The 25,638-nt window shown below is 39.7% G+C and overlaps 1 protein-coding gene across 2 annotated transcripts in view; it reads left to right on the forward strand.

Moving 5' to 3' along the window:
* The window catches only part of ESR2 (estrogen receptor 2), a 58,270-nt gene that overhangs the window by 19,382 nt on the left and 13,250 nt on the right, over nt 1-25,638 (forward strand). For both annotated transcript variants that reach the window (XM_040641804.1, XM_008701010.2), the window contains exons 4-6: nt 1,868-2,167; nt 4,578-4,716; nt 10,658-10,791. In XM_040641804.1, the coding sequence (XP_040497738.1) occupies nt 1,868-2,167; nt 4,578-4,716; nt 10,658-10,791 (573 nt within the window). The remainder of the gene's footprint in view (nt 1-1,867; nt 2,168-4,577; nt 4,717-10,657; nt 10,792-25,638) is intronic.

Here is a 25,638-nt window from a genome sequence, read left to right on the forward strand (position 1 = left end):
ATCAGTGGGAAAACTTGTGCAATAAATGCTACTGGGAAAATTATACATCCATTTGAAGAACATAACATGAAATATCCATATGACATGATAGAAACATACATAAAATTCCAAATAGATTTGAACCACAAAAGTGCTTAAAGAAGATACAAGAAAATATTTGTATAATCTTGATGTGAAACAAAAGACAAATTTGTGTACTAAACCTTCTTAGGACAACAGATACCATGAGTAAAGTTAAAAGATATATGACAAGACAAATATGGCACATAACAAAAGTTATCTGTAGTTACTCAATAAGCTTTGGACGTTATTAGGCAGGAAAAGGGCAAAAGAAGCAGGCAATGTACAAGTAAAAGAAATACAAAGTATGGCAAATATATTAGTCAACCTTGCTACCAGTTAAAAGAATACAAAGTAAAGTGAGATTGTTTAGTCACTTGTCAGATTAGCAAAGATTAGAAATTGCCCAATGGTATTATGAGAAAATAGGAAGACCCTTAAAGTATTGTTTGTATTATAAATTTTAGAATAGTTTTAGTGGGTAACCTATTAATATGTATCGAAATCTTAAGTGTGTATATGCCTTGGTTCAGCAACTTCTTGAATTTACTTTAAGGAATGAATTAGATGCATATACAAAGATGCATTTTTGTTGTACTATGAATACTAGCAAAGAAATTAGGACTAACCTAGATTTCCATTGACAGGGGATACTTTAGATAAAGTGATGCTATTGTCATAAAACAGAATGCTGCATAGATTTTTAAATTGTACAATGATACATTTTTTAATATTTTTTTATTATGTTAGTCACTATACAGTGCATCCCTAGTTCTTGATGTAAAGTTCCATGATTCATTACTTGCATACAACACCCAGTGCACCATGCAATACATGCTCTCCTTAATACCCATCACCAGCCCATCCCATTCCCTCACCCCTCTTCCTCTCTGAAGCCCTCAGTTTGTTTCTCAGAGTCCATAGTCTCTCATGGTTCATTCCCCCTTCTGTTTACCCCCCCTTTCTTCTTCCCTTCTCCAACCGATCTTCCTGCTTCTTATGTTCTATAAATGAGTGAAACCATATGATAATTGTCTTTCTGTGCTTGACTTATTTCGCTTAGCATTATCTCCTCCAGTCCTGTCCATGTTGCTGCAAATGTTGAGAACTCATTCTTTTTGATGGCTGAGTAATATTCCATTGTATATATGGACCACATCTTAAAAAGAAAAAGGTTAAAAATAGTGTGTGTATACTGTGATCCAAATTTTGTATATAAAGTATGGAAAAGTAAAAACATTAAAACTGAAAGAATTTGTGCCAAAATTTGTACTCTTCTATCTTTTTCAGATTTTTAAAAAATTTATTATTTGAAATATATTTGTACAAATATGTAAAAAGAATACATATGTGTATGTGTAAACACACATACATAAACATTTTAAGAATGTATTTTAAGAGTATATTATTTGATAACTGTTTGGAAATATCAATGTTCAGTTCCTAACTTTTCCCCATCTTTTGTCTGAAGAAAATTCCTAATTCCATGGTTTGGAAACTGAGGTATGTCAGCACTCTTTAAAAGAGAAATAGATTTAGTATCCATGGGTGATCTTGAAATGGAGACCTTATTTGGGCTATTGTCCCTAACAAGTCAAATTTTTATTTTGTTAAAATAGACGCAAATGTAATAATCTTTGGTACTTGCCCCACAGGTTCCAGGAAATAAGTCAGGCTTCTGTTGTAAGATACATCGTGAGGATAGACTCAGGTCATTACCTCACTCTTGCCCTGGGGACCCAGAGAACTTGAGTGCTGGGTTGGGGAAGCCACGGGAAAGTACTGTGTTATCATCTCTGCGGTTTAGGCTCCCGGAGAGAAAGATGCGGGTACCGAGTTATGCGAAGGCAGAAGAGTTCCGATGAGCAGCTGCACTGCCTGAGCAAAGCCAAGAAAAGTGGTGGACACGTGACCCGAGTGAAGGAGCTGCTGCTGAGCGCCCTGAGCCCGGAGCAGCTGGTGCTCACGCTCCTGGAGGCAGAGCCGCCCCACGTGCTCGTGAGCCGCCCCAGCACGCCCTTCACCGAGGCCTCCATGATGATGTCCCTGACCAAGCTGGCCGACAAGGAGCTGGTGCACATGATTGGCTGGGCCAAGAAAATTCCGGGTAGGTCTTTCTGGATCTTAGCTTTGCATTTATGGTAGAAAGGCCTGCCCCTCACATTTATAGGGCAAGAGTACAAAATGGAGGTCCACAAATGATGTCTGGATGTGTAACGGTTTGACAGCTTGATTTATAATCTTTAAATGAAATATGTTCGTTCTTCCTGTCTTGTCATATACGCCTTCTGCATGTACTGGAAGGTCCAGCTCCAATTTAGAATTCTTGGACTCATCCGAGTTCTCTACCAGACATGGTAGTACAAGAAGAATGCTATACGGTGAGACTCCTTCCATGGCTGCCTCTCTTCTTTTCCCACCCCAGAACCATCCCACAGGGCCTTGTCCACACCCTGTCCCCCGTGGCCACATCTCCTATGCACACTAGCATGTTGGACATGTCTTATGCCGAGATGTGGTCTGAGAGGGTGGATCCAAGAAAAAAACCCACCCAGGCTCTGGAAGTGGGCCCAAAGTGACTATTTGGGCAAGAGATTCTAGGGTCAGGCCGGTTCGTAATATATACCTGAAATACCTCATTGTGCTAAACTTACCACCTCGTTATCGTTTGAATTGGTGTTTCTGTGAAAGTGAATCTAGAATTCGAACACAGAATGGCAGCAGCCCATCCCCCTGAAAGGGCTTCTCCATGTGCATATTTACGGTCATCCAAGAAATGAGGTCTCTCTCCTGGTTCCAAGCCTAGGGACAGTTCCCATGGCCTGCAGGCTGCAACCGCTTTAGACGAAGTATAAATCCTGGAAGCTGCGGAGAAGCTGGGTGAGGAGGAGTTGGGGGTGAGGCGCTGTGGGACCCCAGGCCTGGTATAACAGTATGTCTTGGGTCATTTGTCGGTTTGGGCCCATTCCTTCGGAGCTTCCTGCAGATCTTCTGGTGTCTGGTTTTGTTCTGAGAGTCCAGCTTCACCTCAGCCAGAATGGTGGTATTTTCTGTGCTGTTCTCATAGGAGACGATGCGATTACCTCCCGCTAGCTGTTGTGCTGCGGGCATGCCAACACTGGTTTTCAGGCCCCCACGTGGAGGGTGCTGGTGAAACCAATGATCATTGAGAGCCAGGCAGCTTCTTTGTGCCATAACAACACTGAATTCCTGAGCTGCATTAGCCCGTCTTTAAGCCTTGAGTTTGAAACAAATTTTCAGAAAATTTAGGCATAGTCTGAAGGTGTGACTTTTCTTTCCGCTCTCGGTGGTGTAGTCATTTTCCAAAATTAAAAAAAAAAAATAGTAAAACATCACCTAGGCTTGATCTTGTTGAATAGCTGCAAATCTAAGAAGCCTAATCTCCCGTGGGCAGGCTTATTGTCTGTAGCGGCAGACGAGATTGGAACGTGTACGCGTGTTGGATGAAGGACTGAGCCATCTTCCCCTTCTGACTCCCTCCATTCAGTTCTCCTTTGTGCACGGCACCGTTGTACTGCTCACAGGTTTGACCCGCGCGTGCTTCTCGTGCCGTGGTCTCCTCATCCGTAAAATGACGATGCTGACGGAGGCTGCCCGCAGGGCATTCTCGGACCATAGGCATTGTTACTGCCATGCGTTCTGTAAGAAAATCGACTTAAAGGGAGACTGAGTAATTAGCCAGGACGAAGCTGAGCCAGGATCGTAACCAGAGTCCGCTGCACTCCTGGACTGCATGTTGGGTTCGTTTTTATATTGCACTGCCTTCTCTTTTTATCATGGTTTGTGGAGGAAGCGCCAGTGATCTCAGCTTTGCTTTGCTTTTCTAGTGCTCACGTCCCTAGAGATTACCTGTTTCTTTCCGCTTTTTGGACGAGCTCATGCTGTTAGGACATCAGGCTACTGGGACCTGCTTCTATTGTTACATTTGCTTTTCAGGATAGAACAGGCTAGAGACAGCCCTGCTACTCAGACCAAACTTTTAAGCAATCGGAGATGTCTTTCATTTGAAGCCTTGACTTTCTGCAGGGGCTGGTGCTGTTCTCTCTGCATGTCCCACACTCCCCACCCCTGCCATCCCATCCCTCCACCCCTCCCAGTCCCTCTTGTGGACTGGGCCAGACAGGCCTCCAACTATTATCTTTCTCAGCAGTGCGGAGGAATTAAAAACATATAACTAAAAATGATCTGTTCCAACTTTCTGTTCTTCCCTAGCATTTGTCTGGGGAGCTAGAAGCGCAGGTTAATAGTCCTTTATAAATCTTAAATGGAATAGATTAGTCCCTAGAAGGCAGCCAAGGCTAGACATTGTGAGTTGCGTACTCAGAGTTCAAAATTCCCTTCCTTAGGTCAGCATTTAACCACATCTTTAAAATATTGAGTGTTTCCCTATATTGTTTGTGTTTTCATAGCTTGTTAAAACTTGCTCTTCTGTTTTCACAGAAACAGGGAGTTGAGAAGGAGAGTGGGTATGTCTCACGGCCTCTTGCTTTCCCCAGGCTTTGTGGAGCTCAGCCTCTACGACCAGGTGCGCCTCCTGGAGAGCTGCTGGATGGAGGTGTTAATGGTGGGGCTGATGTGGCGGTCCATTGACCACCCAGGCAAGCTCATCTTTGCTCCAGACCTCATTCTGGACAGGTGAGGAAAAAATGCATTGTTTCTTCTCTGACCTGTTTGAGTCCTGGGTGCCACACTTAAAATCTCGCACTTAAAAGGGCAATTAAGAGGGCGATAATGTCATGAGCTCCTTCCCCAGGTCAAGAACCGGACGGAGAAGGAGAGCGTGGGTCCTAGGATTCAGTGTCCTGTGACTCGTTCTTACCTGTGGTGGGGCGGCATGTACAGGCCAGACCATAACAGGGCCTCTACCTGCAGAATATATAGCTACTAAATGTACAAGTCAACTTAGATTTTTCTGTATTAAAAATTCCATTTTCAGTTTGTAATTTTAAGTTCCTGCTGTTCGGTTTCCACTTGTAGGGACCATGTATATCTCTGTCTAGAAGGGTGATCGAATTCTTACAAATCTGCAAGGTTTATTTTAATGTGCTTGGACTCTAATTGCAGGTACTCTCTAGCATTTTTGACGATAGCAGTGGAAGGAATGGTTATTAAAACCAATGAAAGGTAACGGAAATTGGGGAATGATAGTGCCGATGCCATCACTCGCTTACATTTTGTTTGTTCTTAAAGATGGCACAGCAACAGAAGCCATTTGTAATTGACTCAGGTGAACTGTTCACGGAGGAAAAGCTAGAGTACCAACACTCAAAGTTTTAGTACGAAAAATAGAACTCTTTCTTGTTATACATTTGAGCAGGTTGAAAATAATGATGGAAATTGATCTCCACATTCCTTATTTTGAAAAAGTTCTAGGATAGAATGTTCAGTCACATTTGCCTCTGTGCACAGAGTAGAAGGATGCCATTATACGAATGGAGAGCATCTGCACCCAACCCTTGGTATTACCTCTTTGGGGCATCAGAAGACCCCGATGCACATATTACACAGATAAAAAGTGATACCCCCAAGGTTTTAGCAGCCATTCTGCCTGTTGTCCTGGATGACAACGTTGACAAAGAGCACTGTTCTAAGTAACGGAGGTGTTTTGGTGGAGAGCAGAGCCTTTGGCAAGAGCTGGAGCTTGGGCTGTGGCTCAGTCAAGAGCAAGCCCAGGTGTTAAACCATAGAAGAAGGTTCTGGAAGTCCAGACACTTCAGTAGCAATCAAAATAGCGAACCTATTGGCTTGTATATGCCAGGCATCACCTTGAGCACTTGATGTGTTAACTCATTTCATCTTCTTAACAGCCCTCTATGAGTAAGCGCCATTATTATCCCTATTCTTCAGATATGGAAATATTGGGGGGGGGTTAGGTCATTTGCCTGCAGTTACAGAGTAGTAAGTGGTGGAGCTGGACATGGGGGCTGGCTGTGAAGTCCATGTTCCTAATATAACAGTAGTTACCTGTATAAAAGGGCATGCCGTTCCACTTGGCGTTCAAATGAAGCCATATACACGCACACACGTGCGCACACACACAAATATACACGTATAATTCTTCTAGAAGTTAGTGTGAGAAAGAAGTTTCATCCCTTGATGAGTCATTACATTTGCAGACACTGGGATTAAGTTATTTTACTTTTTGTCTTGGTTTCTAAATTGATGCTCCATTTAATATTTATGTTCATTGACTGTTTCATTCATGGTTTTGAGTAGAATTAACTCTCCACTTTGTTTGGGTTCTTTAATTCCTGTAAGTGTAAGTTATTGTAAATGGACACACATCCTGGACAAATTTTAGGTTAAACAATAGAAAAAAAATAATTTTTCTTACAAATTATTTTAATAGACTCACAGTACTTTTTAAAGATTTTATGTATGTATGTTATGTATTATTTATTTATTTGCGAGAGAGCGAGCAGGGGGAGGAGCAGAGGGAGAGGGACAAGGAGACTCCATGCTGAACGTGGAGCTGGACACGGGGCCTGATCCCATAACTCGGAGATCATGACCTGAGCTGAAATCAAGAGTTGGATGCTTACCTAACTGAGCCACCCAGGTGCCCCTCACACTACTTTTTATAAATATTTGAAAGTATCGTGTTGTACAGCACGCAAATATAGTATATCTGAGTATAGGAGAGGAGTGTCTGGGCTTGTAAATGCCTTCACACTGAGCAGGCATTTTCGGTAGTACCTGTCGTGTTTATTTTTTGTTGCAATCTCTAGTATCGCCAACACATAAACTTTGTGATGTCTAGAATTTCAAGTCTAAGATAGTTCAGTTCCTTCGTTCATGTGTGATACGAATATTTTCTTATGTAAACGTGTGTTGCCTATTCAAAAATGCTCTAAATGTTCCTTATTCAAAAAGTCAGAGATTACACATCATAAAGAAGTATTATGAGGTTTTTCTGCAACATGAATAAATAATTTGCACAGTACTTGAAAATCGCTGTCTTTTGGCAGATTGTCCTATCAGAGTTCCTTCCAGTGGTGGTGTGACCGTAGAAGCTGTGAATACAACTAAATTAGTTCACTTGGGAGACTGAGACAGTAATTGCTGTTGTCCTTCATTCTTGCTGAGGCTTCAGTAGCAAGAAAACTTGAACCTACTCGGTTACCTCAGCTTATTTCTAAACAAGGTGGTTCTTCTCTCAGTAACCACTAGAGTTACAAATTCATGTGAATCTGAGCTTCTGCTTGCTTGAAAAAAATCATATATGCGAACATATGCTGTGTCCTTGGCCTCAATAGGAAACTGTCTAATATTACGTATTAAAAAGTCAGAGGGGGGGGCGCCTGGGTGGCACAGCGGTTGGGCGTCTGGCTTCGGCTCAGAGCGTGATCCCGGAGTTCTGGGATCGAGCCCCACGTCGGGCTCTTCCTCTGTGGGCCTGCTTCTTCCTCTCCCACTCCCCCTGCTTGTGTTCCCTCTCTCGCTGGCTGTCTCTCTCTCTGTCGAACAGATAAATAAAATCTTTAAAAAAAATAAAATAAAAAGTCAGAGGGAGTTTGGATCTGGGCTTGGACGCCATTATGGACATTTATGGAATTCCATGGAATCATATTGTAAATGTACCGAATTTGCTTTCACCACGTTAACTATTTGTGGATCGAATTTCAAGATACCCAAAGAATTTTCACTTCCCTTTTCTATGTAGGTGATTTTCACCTACATAGAAATATTTAAGAAGACTTAAACTGATGTGAAAAATGTGTTAAGCCTGGAGCCCCCGCACCCTAGTGCCGCCCTCCCCCACCGGAAGTGAACTGTGATCTACATACACCCACATGTATGCTGCCAGCGGCCATGTATGTGGGTACAAAATAGTGCACCCACAGCAATGTCCACTCATTCAACATTCTGTCCTTGGTATCAAACAGAATCTTTTTTATAAAGGAGTGGTTATCGCATAATAAGACATTCCACACATCCTTACTAATTTTATTTTTGCTTAGCCCTAGTTTATGGACAAATGCTGGGCAAAAGTAAGCTTCTGGGAGCAGGTTGGTTTGATTATAGATTGTTTTGGTATTTTAACATTCAAATCATACGTCTTCTCTCTTTAATTCAAATCTTTTAATCTTATCCTAATTTCTTACTCCTAATTCAGTTTCATTCCATAGTTGTAAGTGTAATAGATCTCATGAATGTGTTGTTTAAAAGTCCTTCCTCTGTATAACTCATTCCAGGCAGAACTTCTATTAGGGTGTCATTTATGAGGTATTGTACCTTATTTCCTATATTTCTCATTTATTTCCTAAAAAAATATATTTGGTTTCCCCAGCCTGTGAAGTGAGTGCAAATATTCTAGCTGTGCCTCCCCATGAATGAAATGGTTGGCTGTCACAGCTGCTGGTAAAAGCACTCAGACTTCGTTCTTTAGAATTAGTTTAGAGGTTCACTTTTTCCATGAGGTACACATGTTCTGATTACTGTGAGTTATAGCATTTCTCAGGGCTTAGGACGCTCTGGAATATAAACTCTCCCTCCATTTTTGAAACATGAATTTGCATTTAAAATGGCATGCATTTCAATGAGGAAATGATACTAATTTCAATATGCAGCGATGTGTTTTTAGGTACAAGTGGCAACCTCTGCAAAATCGGATTGATTTCAGGTGAATCCTCTTACGCTATTTGGGGAGCGACGAGTGTGCACGTGTGCGTGCATGTGTGTGCACGTGCGCCTATGTGTTCATGACCCCGCCCCTGACTGAGTCTCACGGACAAGTAAAGAGTCAAACTATTAAACAATCAATGCGGGATTGGGTGGGCTTTTCATTTTTATCCCCAGAGATATTTTTTTTAAGATTTTATTTTTAAGTAATCTCTATACCCACTGTGGGGCTTGAATTTACAACCCCAAGATCAAGAGTCGCATGCTGTCTGGATTCAGCCAGCCGATTGCCCCCTCCCCCCAACCCTGAGATATTTTAGAACCAGCTTTTCTCGGTGTCAGATGTCCTCAAGCCCAGTGATGACAGTTTTCAATAATTAATTGCCTCAAGCACAGTGATTTGGTTATACGGCATTCGGGGCATTCGGTGCACGGGTATTTCTATGTGCAGAGCATGCATGGTCCTTTCTAGGCACTTGCAGCAGGCTGCCTGGGACAGCCCAGCGCAGAGGAGGTGGGGAGGAGGGGACTTGGGGAGGTTTGGCGGTTCCCTACGGGTTTCAGTGCCCTTTGCCCAGGGCTCTGATTCTCCAAGGTAGCCTTTCTCTGTGAGTAACTTCTAGGAGGCATTGGTGTTTTATCACTTAACCTGTGCATTTTTGGAAAGCCTCAGGTGGTTGCAGAAGTTACGTGTTTGTTTGGGACTCACAATGTGCTTGCTGGTAGCTTTGTGTAGGTGAGTCTGGGGGAGGTTCAGTGCTTTGGGACGCAGGATCCTGGCAAACTGCTGCCCTCACAGAGAACCCAGTGGGAAAGGCTGCACCAGCACTGGTGGTTCCCACTGGTGTCCGTGCATTTGAGTTCAGAGACCCTTTCCCCAGCCGCCACCACCATTGAAATGTCCTGGCTTGGGGTTGGGGGAAGGAAGGAGGGAACAGCCAGTTCTCTAAAGATGTCAGGTTCCCTTCAGGGGCTGCGGGGGAGACTGAAGATGAAACTTGCAGACACCCACGGCCGCCAGGCTCCCTTTCAGCCCGGCTGCAGGTGTTGAGAAGCAAATGAAAGTTTCATGGCAAAATCGTCTAACTGCTTGTCAAGGGCTTCCAGTGACTATGACTGATGATAATAGGAGTTTTTGGGGAGCAGTGAGGCAGAATAATGTGTGTCTGGCTGGAGTGAATTGAAGCTGGTATTTTCTAAATACAGTTCAAGTAATTTCCTTCAAAAGTATGCATAAAAATTCATTTCTATGAATGTTCAAAAGAATTTTGATTATATGGTTCAAAGTTTGTCTAAAACTTTTGCTTAAAAATAATCTTTGGCAAGTCAAAAGTGCTCGTCTCCCTTTCTCCCTTCCTTTCCTCGTTCTCATCTGTCTTTAATTGTGATTTCTTTGTGTATCAGACTCGCTTTTCTTTTTCAAGTTCTGTTTAATATCTCTTAGTTGCCCCAGCGGTTTCTAAATGACCGCTGGGGAGTGAGTTAAGCCCTAGATGTGAGGGATGGTTTCTTCTCAGGGCATTTGCTTTGGTAACGTTCAGTTTTCCTCATTAGCACTTCAGAGTCTTCTGATGGGAACATGGAACGTCTCATTTTAGCAACGTGAGTCGTAGCTATGGCTGGTTGGCTGTAGATCGAAAATAATCAACAGAAATGGTATTCTGTCAGAGAAAACATTGGGGGTGAACAGGTAGAAAGGAAGTGTATTTCCAGTGCACATTTTTGCCTAAATAGTATTTATTCAAATGTTTGCTTTTGGAATTTAGAGAAAGTTCCCTGTCCTCTTTATATGAAGATAATTCTAGTAATTTCATATCACTGGAGGTGCTTTCATTACCATTTTGTTAAATTATGTACAAGATGAAATTTGATATTATCAAGAAAATACTCCTTATTGATTTTGATGGTTGCCTAGTGCTGCATGTTTCTTAAATTTCCAAATGAACTTTTGTAGGGATGAGGGGAAATGCGTAGAAGGAATTCTGGAAATCTTCGACATGCTCTTGGCAACAACTTCAAGGTTCCGTGAGTTAAAACTCCAACACAAAGAGTATCTCTGTGTCAAGGCCATGGTCCTCCTCAACTCCAGTAAGTAGCCACACAGCTGGGCTGTGTCGTATGGGGGAGAGTTGCTGTTTCTAGAGCTGGCATGGAGTGAAGAACAGTATTGAACTTATTTTACTTAAGGGGGAAATGGCTTTCTTTCTGACTTCTGTTTCATTTTATAGGGATTTAAAGTGCAGTTAACTTTTGGTAACTTGAATACAAATTATTCACTGACTGAATTACTGGCAGTAATTAAAAAAGCGTCTCAAGCCACTTTGCTGGAAAAGAAAAAAAATGAACTTTAAAATACTTGCTTTGCAGCCTTTGTTCATCGTTTATACAGGCATTGTAGATGGTTGACATGCGTTTATATTTATTGTTTTGCTTTTACAGATCCATTCATTCATTCATTTTATTTATTCATTTGGTAAAGACATTGAAGATCCAGTCCTGCCTTCCAGTAGCCCATAGCAGAGTAAGGGAGAGGGAGAAAAATCATTAAAAAGAGCAGCCCTAGAAGAAGTGTAGACAGGGGAGCTTCGCGGACAGATAGACGTTTCATAAAGGTCACTCTGGCTTCCACGTGGAGGATTGGCTGGAGAGGAGAGAGACAGAGGCAGGGGCCCGGGACAGTGAGAGCCTGAACTGACTTGGTGTGCAGGACCAGGGAGGAAGGGCATCTCCTGAAGGAAACATAGGGGTTAGAGGCGGGAAATGAGGAAGGTGTCGAAGATATGTGGGTGTTGTAGCCGTGCTGCTCTTTTCTTATTATGTAAGTAACACCTGGTTATTGTAAATAGTCAAACAAGAGAAAAACATATAAGGAAGAAAAATATCACCAGGATTCTCCCCTGTGCCTGGGCAAGAGCAGCACCATAACTTTGGTGACCAATCTTTAACAGTTGTCTGTGGATAGACAGACAGCTCTTGATAGATACAGCTCGGTAGAAAGGTAGACAGAGATGGGTGGGTAGGTAGGTACGTAGGTAGATATGGGCACACACACATCCATATTCAGAGAGATACCCAGGCACACACAGGCTTACATGTATAATTTTACATAAACAGCATAGTGTCTTATGTTAAAAATTATAGAGACTTTGAAAGAGACTTGTTTTGATCTAATTATTTGCTTGACCCTTCCATCCCAACACCAAGTAGTTAATCTGGCCAGAGGACAGACTTCATACCTTCTTCTATTCTCTAATAATCTTTTAAAATAACACCTCACCTTCAGTATCCACAAAGATAAGATTCCCCCCCCATTTAAAAAATTGGGATACATAATATACAAATACTTCTCTGTGTCTTTTTTACTTTTCAAAATGCTGTGAAATACCTCCAGGTCAACTAGGAGAGATCTAACTCAATCTTTGAGTGAGGACATTGTCTAAATTATATTTAGACATTTCTTTATTAATGGACCTTTACTTATTTACAGGCTTTGTGTTTTTTCCCATTATAAACATTGCTGCTATAAGTACGGTGGTGCTGTTTTGTACACATTTCTAAATTTCTATGTAGTGTTCACGCTGTTCAGTTTACTATCTACCTGGTATTTGGTCCAGCTGCTGTCACCAGTGTTGATTGCTTTGCTTTGCTATTTACTCTTGTTGGTTGGTTTCTTTCTAAAATAATATGTATATGCAAGTTTTAATCCTCAACTGATGACTTACAGCTAACTTCATTTGGACATCATGTGGGGCTTTACTATCTAGATTTTATCCCACCTAAGAACTTTCATGTTTGAAACAATAAGAATCTGTGGGATCGTAGTATGCTACTTTATTTTAAATTAGCCAAAGCAGCAGTTCCTGAGGCTAAAACTCAGTGCAGAATCTGTGGCCACGTTCTGGGGCCAGCTGACCTCTCCTTCTGTAGTCTATACTTTTCTGCATGTCTAACACCCCCATCGACTCTTGGACATTGGCGCTAGATTTGATGAAGCGGAAAGGAAATCTCTAGAGCAGTGCTTCTCAAGCTATCTGTGGTGAAGGATCAGGTTTCTTTTTCTTTTTTCTTTCCCAAATTATTGTAGACGTATAATAAAAATAAATTACTGGAAAAAATGAAGTAAAAGTACAAAATACAAGTGCTAGTTTTTGTTATTACATTAAATTGATTTACAGTTTTTTAAAAGATTTTATTTATTTGTCTGAGAGGGAGAGAGAGAATAAGAGAAGGCGCACAAACGGGGGAGTGGCAGGCAGACAGAGAAGCAGGCTTCCTGCTGAGCAAGGAACCCAATGCGGGACTCGATCCCAGGATCCTGGGATCATGACCTGAGCCGAAGGCAGATGCTTAACCGACTGAGCCATCCAGGTGTCCCTAAATTGATTTAAAATTACTCTGTCAATTGCTCTAAGAGTTTCCCGACGCTTACCCTCAATTCCTACTTATCTCTGCGGACTGGTAACAGACCACACTTTGAGTAGCCCTGGTATAGAGCGTGGAGATAGACGGCTGGGTCTAGGGTAAGTCTTGACGGAGGGGGAAGGAGGGGAATGAAGAAGGAATCTGAAGGTCATGTGAGGTACAGAGACCCTGTAGACAACCTTTGGGTACTGCCCAGTTGGGTTTTAATCTGGCCCTACTTGCCTGGCAGGACATTTTCCCTAGACCCAATACACTCTCAACCCCAGCTCAGGGAAACAGTTCATGACTAGAAACGGTCAATTGTTGGACAAATGAAAATTGTAGGGAAAGCCAAGAAAACTCGTAAATGCTGTGGGACTTCTGGCACCGTCTTGACATTTGTTACCATTCACCTTTCACAGCATAATACAAGGGTCCAGCTTACATCAGCGATTAAGGTGGTGTGCATGTAGAAAATGCCCCGCTGAGACATTTGAAAGTGATCATGGAAGAAAGTCAACTTTTCCTGATCTCTTTGAACCCACCTACAGACCTTACCTCACATGTGTGCTGACATTTCTGCCTCTGTTAAAGGGGGATTTGCTTGAAAAACGCATTCCCATCTTGGCCCGGGAGGACCAGCAAACGCCGGATTATGGTGCTTCTCTTACTTTCAGAAATAATTTAGAACTCTTTTCTGTGCAGTAAAGTGCTCCTTGGAAAGCTGTTCGCTGCTTGTTACAACACTTTGCAGTATAAAGCCTTCTGTTTGGCAAGGCTCCTTACCGTCAGTTTAGCCGCCGAGATGTCATATTGTGTTGCTGTGAAAGCTAGAAGCATCATCTGTGCAAACGGGAAATGCTAAGGCCACAGCGTTCCTGCTGCAGCATCTGACAGAACTGTCGTAGTCAGAGAATTACAGAGGGTGAGTCAGGCATGTGAGGTAATTACCACTTGTGGTGGTAAATTGAGTAGAATTTGTTTATAGTAAATCTCCATTTAGGAAATCTTTTAACAAAGTTCCTTTCTCACTTGGTAGTCATAACAGTTGTCAAATGGGTTTAGGAAGATGGGATTCTGTTTCTATTGGAAAATTTCCACTGTCAGGAGAGAAGAGGGGTCTTTTCTATGCTAGGTTTTAAGCATTTGAAGGTGTAGGCGTGTGGTTTTTTGTTTTTTGTTCTGTTTGTAGCATTACGTTAAAAATAGGGACAGAATCTACTTTCCCACCTTGAAAAAAAAGAAAAACTAGAGAATGTACAAAATAGATATTGGACAGTAAACCACACAGGACAGTGATCCCCAAGAGAATGGACACAAACAAAATGAACCCTTTGATCGTCCAGTTTACTACGTAGGGCCAACTTCCGGGTCCCATAGGGAGAGGTAAGCCAAAGAGACACTCGAGGTCTCCCTGCACTGGGAAGACAGAATTGTGCATTTGGGGAGGCCAACGCCGCTGGGATTTGCAGGGGAGGAGACTACTGGCGAGGGAAGAGCCAGCCGCAGAGGCTTTGTGGGTCTGTGGCAGATGCCCTTCCAGTCTTCAGCTGAGCACTAATCTCATGCTTATAAAGATACTTAACCAAGGACAGAGAAAGAGCCATCAGAAAGGAGCAGACAGAATAATCCCTAGCGTTCACCCAGGGCCAGGAATAGTTCATGTTCCCACAGTCAGAGGAAAAGCTTGTAATATACTGGACATTGGGTATAGTGCCCCAAAACGTATTGTGTCAGTGGTGAGGTAAACTTAGCTCTAGACTAAAGGCTGCTCTGGTCCTACCAAACCCAACTTAAGAGCACGCCTGAAGGATCAAGCTCATTGTCAAGTAACTTCACTGCATCACAGAACAAAGCTCAAGAATATCCAGCACCCACCCAGTTTTACGGTGATGAAGCTTGTAATGTCTTATAACCAGTCCAAAGTTAGCAAGCGTGCCAAGAAGCAGAAAACGTGACCTCTAATGTAATGAGGAGAACCAAGAAATTAGAAAAGACCCCCACGTGATACAGATGATAGAATTAGTAGACAAGAACATTAAAGCAATAGTTTAGTAACAATACTTACTCTACTTGCCATAAGTCTAATTGGTAGAGGAAAGTATGAACAGATTTAGGGGAGACATGGAAAATATGAAACATGCACAAACTGGAACTTCTAAATATGAAAATTCTATCTCCGTGGGGTTTATATCTGTGTTATAAGGTGGAAGAGGGACAGTCAAATATCCTCCAGACTAAGAAAGCACTTTGAGACCAACAAACAATGCAAGACACTCTGTACTGTTTACACAGTTTTATTTAGGGGAACTTACTGACGGGGGAATTGGGCAGATGGACGATCCAGGCGGTACACAGCTACTCTCTGCCCCTATTATCTGCCAAGTTTGGACCTTATTCCCCAGTTTTTATAGAGTGAGGAGTGTGGCAGTGAGGTCACAGGGTAGTTTTCTAAAGTGTCACCATCTGTGTGCCAGAGGAACTCCACTAATTATCTAAGTGGTGCCATCCGTGCACCACTTTAGGGACGATCAGAACCAGCCTTCCTGCGTACCAGTCAGCGCTTGCATTAACCTCCATGGGGCCTGGAACATGTAGCCTCGAGGGAGGTCGTTGTGCAGGCATGAACAAGATGGAGGGCCGAAGATGGAGTCAGTGTCGTCAGCACTTGTACAATCTGGTACACATAGCAGAAGAATAGATTAGGGGAGTTGAAGTCATAGCAATAGAAACTATCAAAGCAGAATGGAAAGAAAAAAGTTTAAAAGTGCTCTGTTAAAAGCTTAACAGAGCACTGTGAGCTGTGGGACAACTGTAGTTGCCAATATATGTGAATTTGGAATCTCTAATGGGTGGTGTAGAAAAATACTTGAAGAAATCATGGTTGCAAATGTTCCAAATTTAATGAAAACTATAAACACACAGATCCAAGAAGCTCGATGAATCCCAAGCATAAGAAACATGAAGAAAGCACACCAAGGCATATCATAATCAAGTTGCTTAAAGCCAATGATAAAGAGAAAAATCTTAAAAGCAGTCAGAGAATAAAGATTATATACAATGAACAAAGACAAGGATGACAGCAAATTTCTGTTCTGTTGCAAGTCAAGGGGACAAGGGAACAGCGTCTTTAAAGTACTTAAAGAACTGTGAGGAATTCTTTACACAATGAAAATGTCTTTCAAAAATGAAGGCAAAATATAAATATTTTCAGATATACAAAACGTGAAAGAATTCACCACTAGCAGACCTACACTGTAAGAAACATTAATGGAAGTTTTTCAAGTAGGAGGAAAATGAGATTGATGGAGACATGGATCTGCACAAAAGAATAAAGAGGACCTACAAATGGGGTAAATATAATGCATTTTTTTCTTAAACTATTTATCTTCAGAGGATAGTCTAGTGCTTAAAGCAAAAATAATATATTGTGGGTTTATGTGAAAGTAAAACATAGGACAAGACCACAAAGGCTGGGAGAGGACAAAAGGAAGTATTTTTTCTTATTATGTACCTGAAGGGCCATGTATTACCTGAAGATAAACCATGTATATCATAAACCCAAATGCATCCAATAAAATAGCAAAGAGAGCCAAAGTACCAACAAAGAAGGTAAAATGGAACCATAAAAAATAACCCAAAATTTGACAAAAAAAAGGAAAAATAAAGCAAGGTATTGATAGGACAAATAGAAAACACTGAACAAGATGGTAAATTTAAATTCAATCCTATCAATAATTACATATGTTAAGTGTGCTGAATACCTCAATTAAGAGGAAAAGATTGAATAAATAAGATGCAATTATTTGCTGCTAACAAGAAACCCTGTTAAATATAAAGATATAAATAAGTTAATAGTAAAAGGATGGAAAAAGATGTACCATGCTAAGATTAATCAACAGAAAGCTGGAGAGGCTATATTAATATCAGAAAATGTAAATTAAAAAAATAAGTTTATTTAAGTAATCACCACACCTGACGTGGGGCTCGAACTCAAGACCCTGAGATCAAGAGCTGAATGCTCTACAGACTGAGGCAGATACCCCAGAAAATGTAAATTTTAGAGCAAAGACTATTTCTGGGGATTAAGAAGTTTCTTTCATAAAGATAAATGGGTAAATTTGTCAAGAAGACATAAAATCCTAAACACTTCTGCCTTAAAAAGAGAACTTCAAAATATATGAAGCAAAATCTGGTAGAACTTCAGGGAGAAATGGACAGATCTCTTGCTATAGTTGGAGATTTTAATATCCCTCTCTTGGTTCTATCAATATAGAGCAAGTAGACAGAAAATCAGTAAATATAGAGAAGACTTGAACAATACTGTGAACCAGGTTGACCTACTTGGCATATATACAACCCTCTACCCAACAACAGTAGAAAATTAATTCTTTGCATGTGTTCAAGAGATATTTACTAGGATCGACCATATTCTGAGTCATAAAACAAGTCTGAATACATTAAAAAGGATTTAAATCATACAAAGTGTTGTCTTTGACACAGTGGAACAAAATTAGAAACAAATAATAAAACGATCTTGGAAAATTTCCAAACATTTGGAAACCAGATAACATACATCTAAGTACCCGTGGATCACAGAAAAAAATCAAAACCAATACTGGGAAATATTTTGAACTAACTTAAAATGAAAGTACATTATAGCAAAATTTGTGGGTTGCAGCTAAAGCAATAGTTTGAGGGGACTTTATAGCACTTGAAGCCCATATTAGAATAAAAGCAAGGTCTCGAATGAATGACCTTAGCTTCTGACCTTAAGAAAACTAGGAAAAGAGGAGCAAATGAAACTCCAAGTAAGCAGAAGAAATGATAAAGATTAGAGTGGAGATTAATAGAACAGAAAAATGGAAAACAACAGAAATCAAGGAAACCAAAAGCTGATTTTTTTGAGAAAAATTTAATAAGCCTCTAGACAGACTAGTCAGAAAAAAAGACAAATTACTAATATCAGGAGTGAGAGAGCTTACATTACTATTCTGAAGATATTAAAAGAAATAATGAGGTCCTACTATGAAAAACTGTTCCAATACATTTGAATACTTAGATGAAATGGAAAAATTCCTTAGAAGACACAAATTATCAAGAAGAAATTTAAAAATCCTGAATAGGCACATATTTATTAAGGAAATTGAATTTGCAGTAAAAAATCTTTCCACAAAGAAAACTCCAGGCCCAGATGGCTTTTCTGGGAGAATGCTACCAGACATTTAAGGAATAAACAACCCCAAATTTACACATACTTTGTTTTTTACTTTTTTAAAGTTTATTATTTTTAGTTTTAAATTTTAATTCCAGTATAGTAAACATACAGTGTTATATTAGTTTCAGGTGTACAATATAGTGATTCAACACTTCTATCCATTACTCAGCGCTCATCAGGACAAGTGCACTCCTTAATTCCCCATCACCCATTTCACCCATTTCCTCACCCACCTCCCCTCTGGTAGCTATCAGTTCTCTATAGTTAAGAGTCTATTTCTTGGGGTGCCTGGGTAGCGCAGTCGTTAAGCGTCTGCCTTCGGCTCAGGGCGTGATCCCGGCGTTCCGGGATCGAGTCCCACATCGGGCTCCTCCACTGGGAGCCTGCTTCTTCCTCTCCCACTCCCCTGCTGTGTTCCCTCTCTCGCTGGCTATCTCTCTGTCACATAAATACATAAAATCTTTAAAAAAAAAAAAGTCTATTTCTTGGTTTCTCTCTCTCTTTTTCCTTTGTTCATTTGTTATGTAAAATTCCACATATAAATGAAATCATATGGTATTTGTCTTTCTCTGACTTATTTCGCTTAGCATTATACTTTCTAGCTCCATCCGTGTTGTTTGAAATGGCAAGATTTCATTCTTTTTTATGGCTGAGTAATATTCCATTGTATATATATATACCACACCTTCTTTATCCGTTCATCTTTCAGTGGACATGTGGACTGCTTCCATAATTTGGTTATTGTAAATAATGCTGCAATAAACATAGAGGTGTCTGTATCCATTTGAAGTAGGGTTTTTGTATTCTTTGGGTAAATATTCAGTAGTGTAATTACCGGATTGTAGGGTGGTGCTATTTTTAACTTTTTTTTTTTTTTTTTTTTTTTTGAGGAACCTCCATACTGTTTTCTACAGTGGTTGCACAAGTTTGCATTGCCACCAACAGTGCAAGAGGGTTCCCTTTTCTCCACATCCTTGCCAACACTTACTGTTTCTTATGTTGTTGAGTTTAGCTGTTCTGACAGGTGTGAGGTGATATCTCATTGTAGTTTTGATTGCATTTCCCTGGTGATTAGTGATGATGAGCATCTTTTCATGTGTCTGTATGTCTTCTTTAGAAAAATGTCTGTTCATGTCTTTTGCCCATTTTAAAATCAGATTATTTGTTTTTGGTGTTGAGTTGTGTAAGTTCTTTATATATTTTGAATATTAAACCTTTATCAGATACGTCATTTGTAAATATCTTCCCCACTCAGTAGGTTGCCTTTTACTTTTGTTGATTGTTTCCTTTGCTGTGCAGAAGGTTTTTATTTTGATGTAATCCCAATAGTGTATTTTTGCTTTTGTTTCTGTTGCCTCAGGAGACCTATTTAGACAGATGTTGCTACAGCCAAGGTCAGAGAAATTACTGCCTGTGCTCTCTTCTAGGATTTTTATTTTTTTTATTTTTTTTAAAGATTTTATTTATTTATTTGACAGAGAGACAGCCAGCGAGAGAGGGAACACAAGCAGGGGGAGTGGGAGAGGAAGAACCAGGCTCCCAGCAGAGGAGCCTGATGTGGGGCTCAATCCCAGAACGCTGGGATCACACGCTTAGCCGAAGGCAGATGCTTAATGACTGAGCCACCCAGGCGCCCCTCTTCTAGGATTTTTAGGGTTTCATGTTTCACATTTAGGTCTTTAATCCATTTTGAGTTTATTTTTGTGTATGGTATAAGGAAGCAGTCCAGTTTCATTCTTTTGTGTGTTGTCCAGTTTTCTCAGCACTGTTGAAGAGACTGTCCTTTGCCTATTGTATATTTATTCCTCCTTTGTCAGATTAATTGGCCATATAATTATGGGTTTATTTCTGAGTTTTCTATTCTGTTCCACTGATCTATGTGTCTATTTTTATACCATTACCATACTGTTTTGATTACTACAGTTTTGTAATATAACTTAAAGTCTAGAATTGTGATACCCAGTTTTATTTTTCTTTTCCAAGATTGTTTTGACTACTTGGGATCTTTTGTGGTTCCATACAAATTTTAGGATTGTTTGTTCCACCTTTGTGAAAAATGCTGTTGATATGTTGATAGGGATTGCATTAAATCTATAGATTGCTTTGGTTAGTATAGACTTAAAAAAAAGAGAGAGAAAGAGAGAATATGCGTGCAGGTGGAGGGGCAGAGGGAGAGAGAGAATCTCAAGCAGACTCCCTGCTGAGCACAGAGCCTGACACAGGGCTTGATCTCCCAATCCTGAGATCATGACCTAAGCTGAAATCAAGAGTCAGCTGCCCAACTGACTGAACCACCCAGGCACCCCTGGGTAGTATAGACTTTTTAACAATTCTTCCAATCCATGAACATGGAATGTCTTTCCATTTCTTTGTGTTGTCTTCAATTTCTTTCATCAGTGTTTTATAGTTTTCAAAGTACAGGTCTTTCATCTCTCTGGCTAAGTTTATTCCTAGGTATTTTATTATTTTTGGTGCAATTATAAATGGGATTGTTTTCTTAATTTCTCTTTCTGCTTCATTATTGGTGTATAGAAATACAACAGATTTCTGTACATTAATTTTATATCCTGTGACTTTACTGAATTCATTGATCAATTCTAGTAGATTTTTGATGGAGTCTTTAGGGTTTTCTGTATATAGCATCATGTCATTTGCAAACAGTGAAAGCTTTATTCCTTCCTTACAAATTTAGATGCCTTTTATTACTTTTTGTTGTCTGATTGCTGTGGCTAGGACTTCCAGTACTATGTTGAATGAAAGTGGTGAGAATGGACATCATTGTCATGTTCTGACCTTATGGGAAAAGCTCTCAGATTTTCTCTATTAAGGATGATGTTAGCTGTGGGTTTTTCATATAAGGCCCTAACTATATTGAAATATGTTCCCTCTAAATCTACTTTTTTGAGGGTTTTTTCATGAATGATGCTGTACTTTGTCAAGTGCTTTTTCTGCATCTATTGAAATGATCATATGGTTTTTATCCTTTCTGTTATTGAGGTGATGTATCATGTTGATTGTTTTGTGAATATTAAACCACCTTGTATCCCACGAATAAATCTCCCTCGATCATGGCAAACGATTTTTTTTAATGTATTGTTGGATTCAGTTTGCTAGTATTTTGTTGAGGATTTTTGCATTTATATTCATCTGAGATACTGACCTGTAGGTCTCTTTTTGTGTGTGAAGTCTTTCTCTGGTTTGGGTATCAGGATAATGCTTATAGAATGTATTTGGAAGTTTTCCTTCTTCTTCTATTTTCTTGGAGTAGTTTGAGAAGAATAGGTATTAGATCTTTTTAAAATGTTTGGTAGAATTTGCCTGTGAAGCCGTCTGGTCCTGGACTTCTGTTTGTCGGGAGTTTTTGGATTATAGATTCAATTTCATTGCTGGTGATCAGTCTGTTCAAGTTTTCTATTTCTTCTTCAGTTTTGGTAGATTTACTGTTTCTAGGAATTTATTCATTGCTTCTAAGTTGTCTAGTGGCATATAACATTTCATAATCTCTTATAATTGTATTTATGTGATGTCAGTTGTTATTTCTTCTCTCTCGTTTGTGATTTCGGTTATTTGAGTCCTCTCTCTCTCTCTCTCTCTCTCTCCTTTTTTGATGAGTCTGTCTAGAAGTTTATCAGTTTCATTGATTTTTTTTTTTTTTCCAAAGAACCAGCTCCTGGTTTCATTGATTTGGTCTATTGTTTCCTTTTGTTTTTAGTTTCTGTATCATTTATTTTGCTCTAATCTTTATTATTTCCTTCCTTCTGCTGATTTGGGGTTTTGTTTGTTCTTTTTCTAGCTCCTTTAGGTGTAAGGTTAGGTTGTTTCTTTGAGATTTTTCTTGCTTCTTGGGGTATACCTGTACTGCTATAAATTTTCCTTTTAGAACTGCTTTTGCTGCATCTCAAAAATTTTGGATCATTGTGTTTTCATTTTCATTTCTATCCATGTAATTTTTTATTTCTTCTTTGATTCCGTGGTTGACTTGTTCATTGCTTAGTAGCATGTTACTTAACATCCATGAAATTTATACATACTTTTGCAGAAAATTGAGGAGCAGAAAATACTTTCAAATTCATTCTATAAGGCCAGCATTACTCTGATAGAAAACCCAGACCAATATATTGGAAGAAAAGACAACAGACCAATATCTCTCATGCACATAGACACTAAATTTTGTATAATTTTATAATAGAATTTTTGCATCTCTAAAAAAATTTTAGCGAATTTACTCCAAAAACATATTATGAACAAGTGGACTTTTCCCAGGAATATAAGGTTTCTTTAACATTTGAAAATCAATCAACATAATTCACCATATTAACAGAATAATAATGAAAAACATTTTATCTTAACAGATACTGAGAAAGCATTTGGCAAAATCTGATACCCATTCCTGCTGAAAACTCTAAACAAACTATGAATACAGGGAAACCTCAACCTAATAAAGGGTATTTATGAAAAACTTACAGCCAATATTATACTTAATCAGGAACAAGGCAAGTATGTTCACTCTCACTAATTCTATTCAACATTTTACTAGAAATTCTACCCCATGTGATAAGGCAAGACAAGAGATAACAGGCATCCAGAATGGAAAGGTGGAAGTAAAACTCTATTTGAAAACATGCTAATTGATGTAGATAACCCCAAGGAGTCTACAAAAATGAGTTTAGTAAGGTTGTAGGATAAAAGGGCAATGTATAAAAGTCAATTGTATTCCTACATTACAGCAGTGAACAAATGATAATTGAAATTAATGTCAGTACTATTTATAATAGCATTAGAATTACAACACTTAGGGATAAATTTGGCAAAAGATGTGAGACTGAAAATTCAAAACATTGCTGAGAGAAATTACAGAAATTCTAAATAAATGGAGAGATATGTTAATGAGCTAGAAGATTCAGTATTGGTAAGATCTCAATCCTCCCTCAAAATGATCCTTAGAATCGATTTGATCCCAGTAAAAATCTCAGGCTTTTTTTGGGTAGAAATCCACAAACATTCTTAAATTCGTAGGCAAATATAATGAACCTAGAATAGCCAAAACAACTTTGAAAAAGAACTAAGTTGGAGGACTTATACTAGTGGACTTCAAGATTTATTCTAAAGCCATAGTAATCAAAATAACAAGTATTGACATAAAGATAGATCACTGGAACAGGATAGAGTCCAGAAATAGACTGTACAACAAGCAATTTTTAACAAAGTGTCAAGGTCGTGGGGAAAGAATGATCTTTTCACTAAAGGGTGCTTGAACTAAAATAGGCAAATGATTTAATGCATTTATCATCAAAGAAGATACAGTGATGGCAAATAATTACATGAAATGCTTCTTAAATTATTCCTCAGAGAAATCCAAATTAAAACATAATGAGAAACCACCCCATGCCCAATAGATCGGCTAAAATTAAAAAGACTGATCATATCAAGGGTTTGGGAGAATGTGGAGTAATGAGAATGCTCCTACAGTACTGGGTTGGGGGTGATACAAATTGGTACTCCTTTGTTTGGGGGGGTACAACTACTCTGAAAACTGATGAGCATTTTCTTAAGTAGTTAAGTGTCCACCTACCAGGTGACCCATTCATTCCACTTCTTGGTATTTACTGAAGAGAGATGAAGGCATACGTTCATACAAAACTACACAAATGTTCATAGCAGCTCTATTTGTAATAGCCCCAAACTGGTAACAAACCAAAAGACGGCCAACAGGTGAGAGGATAAACGAACTGTGATGTATCCATAGAGCAGAATACTGTTCAGCAATAAAAAGCATTGAACTACCGAGAGATACATGTAACCTTATGAATCTTAAAATAATGGTGAATGAAAGAAGACCAAAAATCATACATACTCTAAGACCTCATTTATACAAAATTTTGGAAGAAGCAAACTATAGTAGCAACAGATCTGTCGTTGTCAGGGGATGGGATGGGGGTTGGGAGAGATGGAGGAATAGATGACTAAGGACATGAGGGACCTTTCGGGGGTGATGAATGTCTTCATTATCTTGACTGCACTTAGGGTTTTATGGGTGTGTGTGTGTGTGTGTACACAAAAGCATATCAAAACGAATCAAATCGTACACAATATGTACAGGTTATTGTGTGTCAGTTATACCTCAACGAATCTGTAAACAGTATAATGAAAACACGAGAAAAAGAAAGATGAAGAGAGCAAAGATTGCAGCCTGAGTGGAAAAGACATACTGTCCGTAGGGACCATATCCAGCACAGGGCGGAGGCCCTGGGGCTGAGGGTCGTGAGGAGAGAAATGGAGTAGGTTTCGTGAAGTCAAAAGGCTGTGGATGTTCTCTGTCCCACGATGAGAGAGCAGAGTCTCTAAGGGCTGCTACTTGCTGCTGGTAGCTTCTCTTGCTGTGCTGGGTAAGTGCTGGGCTGGCTGGAGACGGGCTCCTCAGTAGGTCGGCCTCCTGTTTTCCTGCGTAAGCGATGAGCTCAAGTTGGGATTACGGCATCAGTTAGGTCTGCGCTGGTGTCAGCCCGCCAAGTGGGCCAGGTCAGGGTTTGTTAGTAGTTCTATGTATGTGTACATATATATAAACTTATATATACCTTAATTATTATTATAAATATGTGTATATATATGTTGTATATACACATAAAATTTTTTTTACAGCCAAGACAGTGTTTTTAACAGAACTATGGAGCATAATTAATATACAGTAAATTGAACCTGTTATGCATACCATTTTGTGCCTTGGACATTTATGTGTATATGCCCCTGAAAGCATCACCACAGTCAAGATAGTAAACACATCTGTCACGCTTCAAAGTTGCCCTGTGCCTCTTCATAATTTCCACCGTCTTCACTTCCTCCTTCTGTCCAATCCTGTGCAACCCCCAACAGAATTTGTCACTATAGATTAGTTTGCGTTTTATAAAATTTTATACAAGTGTAATTTAGGGTGGCCAACCATTTAGATTTGCCTGGGACTGAGGAGTTTCCCAGGACGCAGGATCCTCAGTCATCCTAACAGGTGTGTGATGGTATATTATTGTGGTTTATTGGTATTTCCGTAATGACTAACGATGTGCATTTTTTTCATATGCTTGTCTGTGATCTGTGTATCTTCTTTGGGGAAGTATCTGTTGAAATCACCCATTTTTAATGTGATTTTTTTTTATTGAGGTGTAGTTAACATAAAATAGTTGTATTAGTTTCAAGTGTAGGTAGTTATGTTTTATGTTTTTTTTTTTATTTTTAGAAGATTTATTTGAGAGAGAGAAAGAGAGAGAGCACGTGCACAAGCAGGGGGAGGGGCAGTGGGAGAAGCAGACTCCCCGCTGAGCAGG

This window comes from Ursus maritimus, unplaced genomic scaffold (assembly GCF_017311325.1).
Source record: "Ursus maritimus isolate PB19 unplaced genomic scaffold, ASM1731132v1 scaffold_25, whole genome shotgun sequence".
NCBI classification, from domain to species: Eukaryota; Metazoa; Chordata; class Mammalia; order Carnivora; family Ursidae; genus Ursus; species Ursus maritimus.